We start from the raw sequence: 17,395 nt of genomic DNA on the forward strand, positions 1-17,395 counted from the left end.
TGGGGAGGGGGGGTGGGGGTGGGGGGAGCGTCACAATTTCAACACCTTAGGAATCTCCAGGAGCTCTTCCATAAGAAAAGTGAATGTCATATCCTGGATTGCTTACAAATGCTTTTTCACATTACTCTTTCATCTGGCACTAGAAGAATCGTATGATGTTGAAAGGCATGCGGCTGATATTAACAAGTGCTGTACAGCGAAACATCATGACAACCATCAAGTTGCATTAGCATTCAGAAGCTAGGAAACAATTCCAGAATATCGCTTTCCTCACTCAAACTGAGCTTAATACTTACCCTTTGAGCATTTGCTTCTGAAAATTATTTTGATCACACTGAAACCACTTTACAGATTAATAAATGAATAGCAGTTCTTTATGATAACAATCTGGGGTTGAGTCTTTTTTCCTCAAACCTTTAAGATTTCAGTGCATCAGGTATGGCTGACACCTATTATTTCATAATTCTATTGAAGAAAATATTTACTTCCCAGGACACATCAAATTTCATGATGTTTTTGGCAAAGTTCTCTGGTTCAGACATAGCATTTGATATCAGAAAGGAACCTCCTTCTAATATAACTCACACTACTTCCCCACAAAACATGAACTAAACAAACAGAAGCATGCTTTTATCAGCACAAAGACAACTATAGTAAGGGTTTCACCAGCATAGCTATCATGATTAGAGGATGTACTAGTTATTTTTATCTCCCACATCCTAGCCGTGATGGGTATGCTGGCAAAATTAAGCCCCTGTTGAGTCATGGCCTGCAAAGTTATCAGGTTGTCAAGATGATAAAAGCAAAAGTCAAAACTAAGTTTTTCTATTTGCTAAATTTCATATATGTGAAAGGATCTTCTGTCATATTGGTGAGAGGAAAACAATACACAGACTTGAAAACAGAAAGGAAAAATCACTCTCAAGAGATCTGTTTCTCAAACAGATGGATGTTAGACTTAGTATTTGCTAATTGGTTCTTGTGCTGTTCTTCTTGTGCATTATTTCCAGCAGTTACTTTACCAGGCTACTCCTTTATATGCGTGTTGGGTATAGAGTATTAGCTGCTATTTCAAGCTCCTCATTTGCTTCAGAAGTGCAACCTCTGTAAACATTATCACAGTCTTGGGACTGTATAAGCAGCTGGATGTCTTTATAAATAAATAAATAGCCTAAATTAATAAAAATAAATTAAATAAATATTCAATGCTAACGGAGTCATTATTAACTTAGCTAGAGTGTGTGCCCTTAGTGGCTTAACTCTGGCCGACCCCAACAGATGAGGATAGGAAAAAAAAAGGGGAAATAAAATAATTGCTTTGCTGATTTCCAAGCTAAATAATTATCTAAAACCCCCATAGCAGTAAGTTTCCCCTCTTTATCCTCATCATCCATGAGGGAGACAAGGGTAGCCAGGAAAAAGGGACCTATTAATTCATTTACAAGAAAGACTTTGAGACAAAAACATTGTGGGCAATAAAACATACTGTCTCTTTCTAAAACCTTAGTTCTACTTTATAAACCGTTTACAGCAGAAGGGAGAAGAAACAGGAAAGTCTTTCCCCTTCACAATGCCGTGTCTTACAATTTGCCAGGAAAAAAAGCTCAACCCTTAAAGCAGTTTTCCAGATGAAACCAAAGTGTGCATGTGGTTCAGCTTAACAAAGGCAGCTTCCATACTCCCTGGATTGTTGCCACTATAAATCGAACATTATTCTAGGGATACTGGAAATATGTTTGATTATGCACTAAATGATGAGACTTGCAACAACTGCTTTTAGCTACTGGCCCAGCAGAAGTATTAGCAAAAAAACACCATTCTTCATCAATTACAACAAGGAACAGCAGTATTACTTTTGTGGACATGGCTGCTTCTGACAGCTGAGGGAAAAATATCTGTATGTTCAGTGTAATGCCTAGAATGCAAAATAGGAGAAAAGTGTGCTTCCCTGATTGTGTCTAGTACTCAAGATATTGTGTTATTATCAGGGCTGCACAGCCATGAATACATAAACTGGAAACTGGCTTTTCCACGTAAAATATGCCTGCCTCACATTACTTTTGTGGGAGACAGCTTCCGGAGTATATCTTCAAAACATATTATTGGTATTTTTTTCTCTAAAAGATAAGCCCCAAAAGGGCAATGTCAGCATCTCTCTTTACAGATGCACATGTTCTCCCAGTACAAGAGTTTTGTTAAAACTGCTAGAGGCAGGTCAGGGCATTATTTATTGAGACAGGAGATCTCCTGATCTGAATTGCAATGCAGTCCTGCAGTGAGTCATAAATTCACTTACCTTTTTTTCCCTAAAAAACCAAAACAAACAAAAACAAAACCAAACAAAACAAAACAAAACAAAAAAACAAACACCAAAACCACAAACCAACACAAAAGAAAAAAACACAAGAAAGGTAGATGTTGGTTAGGTTTTTACTTGAATTCTGAAAAGAGGATGGATGATGTTCAGGTTGCCAAGGTGATATGCTTGGAATTGTTTACAAATAATACTGTGAAAAATAGTGAGTTTCTATGCAAGCGGTTATGTTCCTCTTTCCTCCTGCCCACTAAGAAATGTCTGCACAAACATCTTGTTTTCCTCTAAAAGTACTAGGCACCAACAACTCCTAGCAGTGACAAAAGTGGAAAATTGTACATGTGGTAGGGGAGAGGTTGTACAGCTAGATGATAACTCTTCTAACTCTACAAGAAAAGTATGTTGGAGGGGAAAAAAAAAAAAAAGCTTATGACATAAGATCTGTTATTTGATCTTTATCTACCATGAGTAGATGCAACTACCTTGATAGTCTATTGCAAAAAGTAAATTCTATGACAATTTGCATACAATGTTTCATACTCATTTCTGAACTTTAACAAGACTAGTGAAACCTTAATGAGACAAAGCTTGACATATTGCCATCTCCTTTTTTTCTTTGCCTTTGCAATTCCGTTGACCACACATTTTTGCAGGAATCATCTAAAGAAGTTTGTTGTCTTGTTCTTCTAGCCTTGAATCCTCTCATTTTCCTCTACAGTGAAATAATCAATTTATCTAGTCCCAGCTGATTTTTGTGAATTCTTGGTCATGCCCTCCATTTCAACGAACTAAATATGAGAAATTAAGATTTCCTGTTTTTTTGTTTTGGTTTTGGTTTTGGATTTTTTTTTTTAATTATTATTATTTTTTGGAAGCCGACAATAGCTCCACAGCCAGCAAGATTCCTCACCTACACTTTGGTGATGTGTAAAATTATTTCCAGGTGAAAGAGTACAAAAGGTCAATATTTTAGTCTTTTATAAGAAAAAATTGGGGAAAAAATAATAAATAAATTGTTCAGATTTGAAAATCAGGATGGACTGAATTTTGGACTAATTTTTAAAAGAAATTTTAACTGGCCACTCATAAGCAATTTGAAAATATCAAACTGGGTACATTAGAAAAATCTGAAATTTCCTTCTAGCACTCTTTGGATTGGAAGAGCTTTAATCAATACTGCTGTTCTTTCAAAGATTCTTTTAATTTTGGCAAAGTAACATTTTTACTAATGAAAGACTGTCAGAAAAAATGGTAATGATTCTAGAAGTCAAATCCATATTTCATAAAAAATCTAATTGTGGTATAAACTCAGGCTTCCTATAGTTCCTTCCAGTCAATCTAATATAAACTACAAGTCTTTTTTAGGGCTAGTATCATCAGTTTGGCCAAGAAGTTAGAGATCTTGGGTCTCATTCTATTTGCAGTTATTCCTGATTTGCCTTTGGACTTCAGACAGTGTAAAATTCAGGCCAGTATGCCTGCTGTGACAACTATTTACAATATATTAGTCCTCAATACTGTTTGTATTATTTTAAAAATAAGATAAACTTCCTTAATATTCCATACCGTTTCCTTGAGCCATGTGCATGGTTTACAATTATTTTTCTTTTCTTTCTAAAACATAAATAGATACTTAAGGACATCTGCATTTTATAATGTCTTGCATCAAATATTTGTTGATTTCACATAAAACAAAAAAAAAACAAATCCAAACCTTGAAATGCTGACTATTATATAAGATGTTTCCAAACAACAATAACATGAGATTTTTTGTTAATTTGATTACTCTTTGTGGTAATGTAAGTATATACTTTAATTAAAATGTCATGAGCTATAGCAAATGTAATCCTCCATCACTACCTTTGTGCATTAAAGATTGACATCTGTAGTGCCCTGTATTATTGCCTGGAAAAAAAATAATGAGATTTTAGAATCTACTTTTTAAAATATATTGGTTTTATGCTTTGCAATAAAATAGAAAACCTGTTAGATAGAGTGAGCAATGCTTAATAATACTAAAAGATAATACTGAAAGAAATTAATTTCAGAAAACTTCTTTAGAACATTAAGTATGTATTTAAGTTAGTAAATGACTGGAGGTACATTAAAAACCCCTGTCTGACCTCTCATAAAAATATAAGCTCACATACTATCTGTTTGTTGTAAAAGATCTGACAGATGAATTAATACAGTTGAAACTGCTGCCACTGTGAAATTGATTATTTTTCATATTCAGAGCCTGCCATTTATCAAACTAAAATATGACTTTGAATGTCTGCCTTAATAAAACTTAGTTTATAAATCAGCATTTCTTCCTTCTTTCGTGTAATAATGTTGAATTACCTGGAACGTGTACCTAAGAATATCTAACCTAACCTTTTTATACAAATAAGAATGAGTATGTGCAGGGATCATCAGGCACCTGGGTCAGTGGCAGAATTTCCAGGCAGGCTCATGGCCGCTGTCTGCTTCCTTCACCTTGTAATGTCATCTTTTTGTGTGAGTACTTAGACATAGATATGGATTCTGCATGGTGTTTAACATGCCTACCTGTGCATCACCGGTACATGCAGCCCAGCGCTACCAGGCTCCCTGTGCCCAGCCCCCGGCTGCAAAGCGAGCTGCAGGTGCCTGGCATAAATGTGCAGGCCCTACAATGGTAGATGTCTAATAGTAGGTAGGACATGAACTCCACTGTAAGTATTGCTGTGAAAGCACTCATTCTGTCTCACTCTTTCAGCAAAGCTTTGTTTTGGTAAATAATTTCTGGTTTGGAGGAAGCTGCTGCTGGTGATGTATCAGGAGCTGCTTGGTGGTCATAGTAGTTTTAGAAGGAAGGGGAGCTGGTCACTGCTCTGTAAAAAAGGATATAGATTGGTTTTAAGCTGCTGTTGCTAGAGGTTAGGAAACAAATGATGGAATAGGGGATAAGCAGTAAAATACATTCCCAGCCACAGTAGCTTTGTTTGGAATATGCAGAAGTAGATAAAGACATTTACTGCTAAATCTGTTGTTTCAGTCTCCCGAGACACTGTATGGATTACATTTATGAAAAATTACCAATTTTGCTTGTTAAATAACGCCCCCGCTAACACATTCAATACTTCACATGACAACATCTTAAATATATGTGAATAATTACATCATAACAAGAAAAAATTAAGATTACTCAAATATCTTAATTTAGCATTACTTACCTAAACCTGTTTGAACTTAAGAGAAGTTGATGACTATACTGAGTCAGTAGTTCCTGATTTGTGTTAGTTTAGTATACTTCATAAAGTTTCTCTTAGTCTGAAGTGTAACTAATCCATATATTTACTTGTAAATCACAGAATCATACAGGGGTTTGGGTTGGAAGGGACTGTAAAGATCATCTAGTTCCAACAGGTTGCTCAAAGCCCCGTCCAACCTGGCCTTGAACACTGCCAGGGAGGGGCAACCTGTTCCAGTGTCTTTCAGTTTAAAACTGTTAACCCTCATCTTATCACTACACTCCCTGGCAAAGAGTCCCTACTCACCTTTTCTGTAGGCCTCCTTTAAGTCCTGGAAGGCCACTGTAAGGTGTCACTGGAGCCTTCTCTTCTCAAAGATGACCAACATCAACTCTCTCAACATGTCCTCATACAGGAGGTGCTCCAGCCCCCCAGACATCTTCATGGCCCTCTTCTGGATCTGCTCAAGCAAGTCTTTCTTATGTAGGGGGTCCCAGAGCTGAATGCAGTATTCCAGGTGGGGTTTCACAAGAGTGAAGTAGAGGGAGAGAATCACCCTCCTCAACCTGCTGGCCACACTTCTCTTAATGCAGCCCAGGTTAAAGTTATCTTTCTGGGCTGTGAGTGCACATTGGTGGCTCATAGTTGGGTTTTGATCCTCTACTACTCCCAAGTTCTCTGCAGGACTGCTCTCAATCCAGTCATCACCCAGCCTTTATTTGTGCATGAGATTGCCTCGGCCCATGTGCAGGACCTTGCACTTGTTGAACTTCATGAGGTTTGCACAGTCCCACCTCTCAAGTCTGTCAAGGTCCCTCTGGATGGCATCCCTCCCCCCCAGCATGCTGACTGCACCACACAGCTTGGTGTCATCGACAGACTTGCTGAGCGTGCACTCAATCCCTCTGTCTTTATCCCTGACAAAGTTATTTAATAATACTGGTCACAGTGCGGACTCCTGAGGGACACCACTCCTTACTGGTCTCCACCTGGATATTGAGCCATTGACCACAACTCTTTGAGTGCGACCATCGAACCAATTCCTCATCCACTGAGTGGTCCACCCATCAAACAGATGTTGCTTTTTCTTGCACAACAGTAAGGGTCCAAAGGTGGCACATACTTCTTTTTGAGGGAATGGGGGAAAAAATTGAAAGCTACCATTTCCTTCTCCATCTTAGTCTCGGGAGTGGAACTAAGCTATTGCTGTGGCTCCCTGAATTTCTGGAGCAGAACACAGGGCCGAAAGTGGAAGATCCTATTACAAAGATATTCCTTATGGTCAGGAACAGATGAAAGCCATCAAATGCTCTACAGATATTAGATAGCTTCTGTCTGTCATTCCAGTAGGAAAATGTATTCCTTCAGCTGGGCTTGTTTAAGCTATTTAATACATAGTCAGTTATAGTTATGTCTGATATAAGGGAAGGCACAAGTGTTTGAGTAGGCACTGCTTCCACAATTGTTATACTGAACCTGGACTTCGGTCTTTAACACATTTCATTCTTCACCCTTCACATTCAGAAAAACAAGAGAGTGACCTCAGGCTTTTAGTTAACTGAATACATCTCAGTGGTTAATTTTCATTAATTTATTCATTGCTAATATGTTCTTTCTTTTAGAAATTGAATTTAGTGAAACTTGCCCTCAGCTTGAAAACATGATCAACCTATTGACTTTAAAAAGGGATTGTTAGTCAAATAACACATAGTTCTGGGTCTTCTTCAAGAGATACAAAGAATTATCTCTTGGAGCACCTTTTCATTATCTTATTGTTCAATAAAGAGCTGTAACAGAAGCAGTCTTGTATGACCAGCCATCATGCAACAAGTATTTTGACAATATTGATTCTAAACCCTTCTGCACCACTGCCAGTTCTCATATGGAGATGGGGGTGGGGGGGGGATACACTCTGAAAAAAAAATAATCCTCCAAACAGTGAAGCACTCCCAGAAGTAAACCTGGACCAGTTCATTAAGGTTAATTTTAGATTGTGAACATCCTTTGAAACTTGCCAGTTTTCGTTACAGAAAAATACCAGTCTTGAAACACTTGCAGTATTCCACAGGTATTCTTGAAAAAAATGTCAAATGACCTCCGAATGCGGAACATTTCTTAAAGTAAAACCAGTGGGGATAACCCTCATCCCTGTGCTGTTTCTCACGTAGGTGGTCCTAACCCTCACTCACTCCAAATCAGCATTGCAAATCCCAGCATTCATTTGCACAGAAGATCATAGGAAACTATTAATTCTTCAAAGCTGATGGAAAAGCCTAAATATGAGTCTGTTTGTTTTGCTGGAGACTATAATTTGAATCCTCTTTTCGTTATGGGGCAGTGGGGAAATGCAGGTAAATTTCTTAGTAACCATCAGGGGGGACGAGACATTTCTGTGACTGTTGCCATTTACATTGAGTTTTCTATCTTCATGTGAAGTTTTTTTGCTCCATGGGTCCCCCTTAAGTCAGAATATAAAGCAAACTGCACTAAGTCTGGTCTATAACCATGACTGAAAACAGTGTCAGGGGGAGGTTCTTCTTCACAGTATTTCTGTTTCCTACTGATCTGTATTGAAAAGGCAAGATGGCTCAAATCTGGATTTGGAAGACAACTGGCTGAACAAACAGCTAATTTCATTCTACAATGGGAATGTGAATTCCACCTTCAGAAGACTGCAGTAGAGTTTTTCAAGATACTTAGAGATTGGTTCACTGACAGATTCAGTAGCTGCTAGACCAAACACTTGTTTTAAAGGCAACTCACATATTTTGCTTCCACAGTTGTCTACCTTTTAACAAAACTGTGGGGTCAAAGTCCAGTATTGTGCTTCCCCCAGACCTCCATCATATATGTATGGGTAACAAGTTTTTATGAACAGTGGATGCATCCTCAAGTGTTTATAAATATCTGGTGGTGGGCTGCTTCCCTTTTTCCACTATGCCTCAGCTGTTACCAAGACGGTTGCTAGTGTGGAGCTGAAGATCTGATTGTTTTATTCTTGTCTTGTTTCCAGTGGAACAGGAATTACAACAGAATCCACTAGCAACAGGACTAATGTGTCCGAAATATCTCTGATCACTGCTCTATACTGAAAATGTGATTACTTGTGTTTCTTTGCAGGAGCATATGTGCTTCAAGTAAAGGCGACAGATGCTGATGATCCCACTTATGGAAACAGTGCTAGAGTGGTTTACAGTATTCTTCAGGGGCAACCATATTTCTCCATTGATCCGAAGACAGGTAAATAGTCTATCAGCAGCAGTGGAAGATTTAAACTTTGGATTTTGATTCATCTGGGCAGTATCAATGAATAAATATGGACTGGGCTGATATGCCCAAAAGCTAGTAGAGTAACTTTGCACATGATTCAGTTTTGAGCATTGACTAGGTTTTGAATGAATTACAATCTGTTGTAGAAACAAAAGAAACATGCTCCTTCAGTCAGTTCTGGAATATCTAAAATATGTATACATTGAACAATTAGGGGGTTTTATGCTTTACCATTTCTCTATAGCTAAAGCTTTAGATGCTACCTGCATTCTAATTTTTCTGGTTTTAATCCTGATGATTCAGTTTTATATCTTAGGTCTACATTCTTTTTTCTCAGCATTTTTACTTGCTGAATTTACTCAGAAATTCTCCAGCAATGATTGTTTGGCGATATAGAGCTAATCTGGAACTGTGGAATGGCTAATAATCTCCTGCCCTTCTCTCTTCCTGGGGCATAGTGTTTTTCTGGGGTTACTGGATGTGTGTACAGAAAAGGATAATATGTTTAAAGAGGTATTTGGGAGGTGGTGGACATGTTGATTAGGTATCTTGTCCTGTATTTCTAAATGTCGTTCTTGTTTCTTTATTTAGCAATTCAGTTAAGTAGCCAATAACCTACAAGGTGAATGCCATGCATTGTGTCATCCTGAATGTGTTACAGGGAGAGTTGTCCATATGCCCCTTTCAGTAAATAGTTTCTCCTTCCATTGAAGTTTTATTTGGATGCTAAATTATGTGTTAAAGAGCCTTTATCCCTGATCAATCAATAGTTTGGTGGTGAAAGACTCATAAGACTGTTAGTGCACTATCTCAAATGGACACATTCCTTTGTCACATGCTCCATTTAGCTGGTGATCATATTCCAATTTGCAGTGAGCAATTTTACTTTTCAAACTGAAATGAGACTTCTTCAAGTGTCCGGGGGGGGAAAAAAAAAAAGTATTTACCTTTACACTTATTCTTTTATTTCAGTCTTGTAAAGAATCAGCAGGAATTCAATGGCAAGAAAAACCTTTACTGGAGCCACAATTGGAGTTCTAGTACAAGTTTCGCAAGAAAAAAAGATTAATAGTTAGTAGTACTTGAAAAAGAATTGCTGTATCATATTCTCTCATCTATTACTCAGTAGTGAGTAGTGAGTGGACCATAGGTGGTGGCACCCTACTAACCTTGGAACATCATACAAACCTGGTGTTTCCACATCTGTCTATTAATACCTTTAATGAGTTACTCGGGTGGATCTTGGTGGTAAAAGAATGGACACAGCTGTAAAGGAAGTTTCATGAAACAGCTAGCCCAGCAAAATCCTATACCAGAAAAAAGCATATAGATTAATCTTTCTGTGAGCGTGTGCAGAATTAGAAATGTGTTGTCTTACTTTAGAAAGGTTACAGCATGAGAGTTAGCTGTGGGTCTAACAATGGCGGTAGAGAGAAACAATATGTGAGTAGTAATGCACAGGATGCTGCTTAATGATTTACTCCAAAATCCAGAAGTCTTGGGCAGCATTACAGATCTTCTGGCATTTCCAGTTCTTAATTCTATAACTGAGGAGATGATACAGTAGTTTTCCACTGAAGTTTTACCGCCAGACACCTGCCTTATATGCTTTTGACGAGAAATGTGAAGAAAGCCATCTGGGTACAAGATGAAAAACTCAGAACTGCTGGCAGATGGATAAGCATTTTGGGGGTTGCTGGTTTTGGCTTTTTTTGACGACTCACATTCTAGTGACAGTTTTGAGCCATTGTCTTGTAGTTTTTTAAACAACGTAAGAACATCCATACTAGGTCAGACCAAAGGTCCATGCTGCCCTGTATCATGTTTCCAAAAGTGATCCTTGCTCAGCTCTAGTGAAGGATAAAATAAGTGTTTAGTGATGAGCCCCTTGAATTGTCTTCTAGCCTTCAACAACTTGTTCTTACGAAGTTCCTGGGTGGTTAGCAGTGTCCATGTAACAAAAACTCTGAAAGAATTTCTCCTGCATAACTTGTCCACTTCCCAGCAGAGTTGACTTGTTCAGGAGTGCAGTATCTGCACACCAAGTGATTAGAATTTCCACAGCAAATTTTTTTTTGGGTGGAGAACCATCAACTCTTGCTTCTTTGAAATATGCACCTCTTAACTTATTTTATACCCCACACTTACATTGCACAAGACAGTGAACAGTTAATTCCTTTTTATTATGATGACCTTATTACCATGACCATCATTATGTTGACCTTATAGACCTATATTCTCCCCCCATTGTGTCTTTTCTAGATTTTAAACAGAAACCATTCCATAACACTGATCATCCTTCTCAGGATGATAAACATACAGCATTCAAGAAGGAAGCTCATATGGGTATATAAAATGTTTTAATCATAACACTTCTGTTCTTTATTCTTTTACAAACAGTTCTGAACGTTCTGTTTACTTTTTAGCATCTACCACACAGAGGCTGGCATGTTTGTGGAAATTTCTGTTACTACCTCAAGATCTCATCACAAAGATGATAACTGACAATAACTTTATCTGTGAAACAAGGATTGTGTTTGGCATGCACATAACTGTACACATACTCCTTTCTCAAATAATTCCTGATAGGTGGTAAACATTTACTCTGATATGAATCTAGTACACTTAAATAGTTTTTAACCTTTATGGGTCTGAATGTCACAGCTGCTCCTTTACTACTCTTCTTTACTGACCTAACTTTTTTCAGTGCTTTGCTGGAGGTAAGCAAACTATATGGAAGCAGGAGACAGTTTTTATTGTTCTTGTAGGAAGGTTAAAAGCATTACAGTCCCTGCTGGAGATTGGCACATTTTAAGGCCTCAGATCTTGTATGTGGGGGTTACTTTTTGATGCTCTGAAATGGCTCTTCTGATGTTAATGTGAGTTTTCTTTAACATAGAGCACTTCTCTTAAGACAGATAACCTCCCCTGTCTTTCCTCTGTACATTCTGTTCTGTTACTAAAACGTCCTTTTGATAAACTTCTTTCCTCTGAATTTTCTGATGTGTTTGTGAGGTCAATATTCTTACTTAGGGCTAGATGTCTCCAGTTTTTTCTTAGTACTGTAGTTCATATTCTGACCTCAGTTACAGTCTTGAAATCCAAATTGGTGTCAACAAGATTATTGATGTTAACACTCAGGAGGCTTTTCAAGGAACCTGGATTTTTTCCCACACAAGTGGATCATCTCCTGTTGAATTAAGGCTCAATAACTTTGCAAAATATATCTTATAGCCCAGGTCCCTACATACTATTTTCAATTTTCAGTAGCCTCATCAAGATCATACTTTTTTACACATTTGATATTAATGACAATTGCAAAGAAAAAAAAAATCAGTTATTCAGTTCTGGAGCTGAATAACCTTTTTTGTATAATCTTAAGGTAGAAGGCTTTAAAAATGCTCAGAACACCATTACATGCATGTAAGGACTCTGTATTATAATAAAACTTTGATCTAAAGTTTGGATATTTGTGAAGCTGAAGTTGCAATTTCAAAATTTATAGTCTTCTTTCCCATGGATTTTTACCTCTATTCTATTTTTCTATTTTGCTGGTTAGATAATTTTAAATCACCCTTGTCCTATCCATATGAACTGATGATTTTGGTACAAATAGTGTATTTCAAGGTTTTTTTCTATGCTTTTGAAATAGAGTAGGTAGAAAAGGGAAAATTGTCTATGAACTGCTAGACATGAAAATTATTCTCATTGATTTTTTTTTTTCTGGAGACAAAAGTTTTTTATAGACAAATATATATAATGTCCTTACACTTTCTGAAAGGAATAAACAGTGGGTGACTGAGAACTTTACTACTAGAGTGATAGCCAATTCTTCATTTTCTGATGACCATCTGGAATATTTCTAACTGAGAAGGCCACTCAGTTGTACCTAAAAGAGGAATAACAATCATGAACTGCATCTCCTGCTCACAAACTACTATCTGCTCATTTTCAGGTTTTTCTACTTACTGTTATTTTGTTTTGCTAGTATAACAAGTCTTTAATTCTCATAGTTCTTTTCTCCTTAGAATGGGCATACCAAGGATATTGTAATTCCACAATGCAAAAATATGGATTAAGAGATTCAAGATGAAACCTAGTAATGTTCATCCTATTTACAAAAAAGATTTTTTCATGAATATGAACAAACTTTTACAGTTTTACAATTCAAGATTTCTGTCCAGTACAAATAAAATATTGAACAACACTGTTTTCAAAAGCTCAAATGGATAGCGTTGCAGTATCTAAATCTTCTTAAGTGTTTGTTAGTCATATTCCAAAGCTATGCAGTACAGTATATACCATGCTGAGGTAGAAAACAGTAGTTGTTATTAATGTTGTCATTATCATCATCAGTGTTACAAGTGGAGAGAAAGAAAATTGGTATACAATTCAATTCAACTGGAATTTTTAATAGGTTCCAGAAGTAGCAGATTTAGGTCAAAGTTATTTCTAGACTATGGACAAATACTATAAGCTAACAGTTCCTATTCTTACTTGTTAACACAGCAGCAGTTAGTTGCTCTAAAGGTAAGAGTGACCCTTACAGCTTTTTTCTTATCATTCCAGACCCATTATAACACCAGGGTGAAAAAACTGCTTTTAAACCCAAATGGTTTAATACTAGACAATAATATTTTCTAAAACAATAGCAATTTAGATGAGAAGTATGCTTCCAATTGGTTTATTTTTCAGCTGTGCGTGCTATCTGCACCAGTCTGCACCTAGATTTTTTTTGAAAATTATTGCTGAATATATTGCATTTTGCAATATAATACAACTTGTAAAATTCTGACAAACAAGTGCATTTTCTCCTATACATTTGGTTTCAAGAGAAAGGCTTGAGTGCCCAAACCCTTATAGCTTTTTATAACCTCAACAGCTAATCCTGTGACAAGTACCCCTCTCTACAAGTCTTACTTTTATCATATACATTCTTAACATATCAGAAGGGAGATTATGGCATACCTATTTAGATCTCAGTTATCCAAAGTCACTGAAGATTAAGAGTAGTGTCTTACCATGATATTTTAATCAAATTTCTTTAAGGAAATTCCTAAAGTTTACCCTGCATCTGTGTGCTATATCAAGAAAACTTTCTCAAGCAAAGGAGAGTCTTCTGATAAAGACTTCCTTTTGTATAGAAGGAATATTGTCTTGGCCTACAGTAGCTTAACTGTGATGGCAAGTGACTGGTTGGAAACAACTGAAGTTGCAGGCTCTGAAATGCATTGTCACATTGCCCAACTCTGCACAATGCAGCATTCTTCAGTCCTAGTTGACAAACCTGTGCTCACAATGCTCACATCCCTCCTCAAAACGCACCAATCCCTTGCAGCCATTCATGTCCCACCGCAGTCATTTTGAATGGTTGAATGGCTGACTAGCTTGCTTTTGAAAAGCCCAAGTGATTTGCCTGTTTCTGTGTGAACTACTTTCTTATTAACCCTTTAGGAAGAGTTCCATTCCTGGTCCAAGAGATCCAGTATTAAAATATAATAGTAGATATTTCACAGCCCTTCGCTTACTTATTCTTTCTCTTTCCCATTTCTTTTTGTAGGTGTAATAAGAACAGCTTTGCCAAATATGGACAGAGAAGTGAAAGAACAATATCAAGTTCTAATCCAAGCCAAGGACATGGGAGGACAGCTGGGAGGACTAGCTGGTACTACCACTGTAAACATTACTCTCACGGATGTCAATGACAACCCACCCAGATTTCCTAAGAGTATGTTGAATTCCAAATGCACTGATTTTCAAATAAGCATGACTGAAAATATTAATGTGAAAAATGCTTTAGATAAGGAATTGAGATCCAGGAAGAAGAACAATGTATGATGAAAAAATTTAGAATATACTGTTGGTTTTTTAAATTATATAAAGTTTAATTTGAATGTATGAGTTTTGAATGAGAGGAAACACAGCAGCATTCCACATGACCTGCCTGAGCCTGAGAGTTCATTTAATTTACATTTTTAAAATGCTTAGGGAAGTATTATTTTTTCGAGGGAAACTGGATGATCCCCTTCAAATGACGAAAGTTTATAACCTGAGACTTCCAGGTACCAAAGACACAACTGGCTGATGCTAAGCACTGTTATGATAAATGGGAACAGATTTTTTTAATACAGAATTATTTTTTTTAGCCTAGAAGATATCTGTCCTTGAAAACACTTACAGCCTCAAAATAGTGATCAGACACTGGCAGTTTATAACTTTTCATGTCAATAAGTTTAAATGAAGCTTTTCAGAAGTATGCTAATTTAAAGAGTTTCACAGTCTGTGTATGATTAGCAGGATTGCCACTTACTGATCTCCTTAAATTTACTGAAGTTTTGTATATCCCATACCTTTGAAATGCAGAAACTACCCAAGAATAAACCTTGATAACTATGCCAAAACAATTAGCTGCTAAAAGTCATTAGTAAGGCAAATTCATATTAAAACATTAGTGTGAATTTGCAGTAAGATCATGACAGCTTTTTACTTTGTATCTCCTTTCTTGTATATGAATTATAATCCAACTTTATGTATTATAAATGTTCCTTAGATACCAAACCATACCTGAAACTTCAGTTTTCTATCATATAAAAAATATTCTTCTTATTTTCCTCAGTATGAAAATGTATTGCATTTCTGCAGGCATGTAAGAATAACCACATTAAGACAAATATCCATCTAGCTCTGCCTTCTGTCTCTTACACTGACATCTAGAGGGTATAGATAAGAACAGGCTAAACAATACTCCAGAACATTTCTTCAGTTTCTAATGATTTTTAGCCCAGATGGTGTCTGTATTTAACAGCCCTCAGTGGATTTTTCTTACAGACACTTTGCTTTGAAACTCATGTAAAATCTCAGAGTCCACAACATCCTATGGTAGTGAGGTACACAGATGAATCATGTATCACTCAACAGCTTCCCCTCATTTGTTTTGAATCCATCCCCACATAACTACCTGCATGTTGACTTCTTTAAAGAATTCAGAAAGCACTGCAAAATATAACCTTTACTTAGAAAATCTGTGTTGAGTTTTTTTTCAGTATGGGATATTCTCCATGAGTCCATTAATCCTGCTTCTACTGCTTTGTTCTGTGCATGTCAGTCATATCTATCTTTAGCTCCCCTGAACTTCCTGGAAATCTTTGGGGGGGTTAAAAATCAGCATTATATTAACACCTACAAGCCTTTTTGTGCCACAATGGTTTGAAGCAAAATATTACACATCATAATAGTTCACTTATTTCATCCTTCAGGCTCCTGGGCATGTAAACAGCTAATCCCAATGATTTGTTACTGTTGTGTCTATTTGTTCCACAACTGGTTCTATAGCTAATTTAACCTTCTCATGAGCGCCCCATAAAGAAGGGTTCCAGGATAGAAAAATTCCCCAGCTATTCTATGCTGAACACAAAGGAAAAAAATGTATTCAGTTTTACATTTGTGGTTTTATCATATCTGAGCACTTCTATACCTCAGTTTTGGGTTGGCTTTACTCTGTTCCTCTCGCGCTTATGCTTCTAAATATCTTTAAAAGACAATTGTTTTTGGCTTGTTTGCCAGAGATTTATTCAAACATACTTTTGTCCTCTTTATTGTGTTTTTATAGATAAAGCAGATTTTATGATTTTTTCTATTGTCTTTCCTGAGACACAACTTCATTTTTTTGAAAGATGTGTTCTTGCTTTTATTAGCTATGTTGTTTACCCCTACAGACTTGAGTTTTAATAGGTGCTGTGCATTTGTTGTGGGTCTTCAAAACAGTATCTCTAGATAGCATCCACACCACCCACAGTTATTTAACTGTCTCAGCTATCCCGTTCAGATTTTTTTATACCAATATCCCTCAATTTTATTTACTCTTTTTTTTTTTTTTTTTTTATTTATTTAACTGAGTACAGTCATCATGTAATTTTGTCTCTTACTGCTTCTCCACAGATATTGCATTTAAAGTCATTATGGTTGTGCTGCAGATGAGTGGTTTAGATTGCTTAAAGAATCACTGTCAAAGGTGTTAGCAAAAGTGATTTTAATATGATGTTGCAAAAGTGCGACTTAACAAAGTTCGATGGCAATGTTAACTCTTTTACTTCCTACATGGAAGAAACATACAGAGAAGAATTGATTTAGAATGATTTACACAGAGACCAGAGATGCAAAAAGGTAAGAGAAACCCTCCCATTAGGTCATGAGGTTCAGGATGGACCCCTTGCTTTCTAAACTGCTTCTCAGAGAGGAGTCTAGATGCCAGACTTGGTCCCAGACTTGGTCAATGATTTATATCTAATAGAATTAGTGACATGTATTTCATTAGTATGAATTTAACATGCTATTACTTACTGGCATGCTAGTCACTTACTGGGGATCTGTTGCAAATAAGGTGTCTCTCTGCCTTGGTAAGGACATACCTCTTGATCTCTGGTGAGGAATCTCAAACCTTATGAGGTGTCCCTGCTGAAAGGCACCTGCTATGCAGTCAAATTGCAATTCAAGGAGAACTCAAAATGCAATTCAAGGAGAACTTAAATTAGTCGCTTCCAATGATCATTGGTAAAAGGTCTCTCTGCCTTGAGGAGCGACCTTGAGGGGCGTCCCA

The 17,395-nt window shown here is 36.8% G+C and overlaps 1 protein-coding gene across 4 annotated transcripts in view; it reads left to right on the forward strand.

Annotated features, from left to right (window-relative positions):
* Positions 1-17,395, forward strand: part of CDH12 (cadherin 12) — a 393,880-nt gene that overhangs the window by 307,684 nt on the left and 68,801 nt on the right. For all 4 annotated transcript variants that reach the window (XM_026843110.1, XM_026843111.1, XM_026843109.1 and 1 more), the window contains 2 exons: positions 8,650-8,769; positions 14,360-14,527. In XM_026843110.1, coding sequence (XP_026698911.1) covers positions 8,650-8,769; positions 14,360-14,527 — 288 coding nt within the window. The remainder of the gene's footprint in view (positions 1-8,649; positions 8,770-14,359; positions 14,528-17,395) is intronic.

The sequence above is a fragment of the Athene cunicularia genome (assembly GCF_003259725.1).
Source record: "Athene cunicularia isolate RWA chromosome 2 unlocalized genomic scaffold, athCun1 chr2_part1, whole genome shotgun sequence".
NCBI lineage: Eukaryota > Metazoa > Chordata > Aves > Strigiformes > Strigidae > Athene > Athene cunicularia.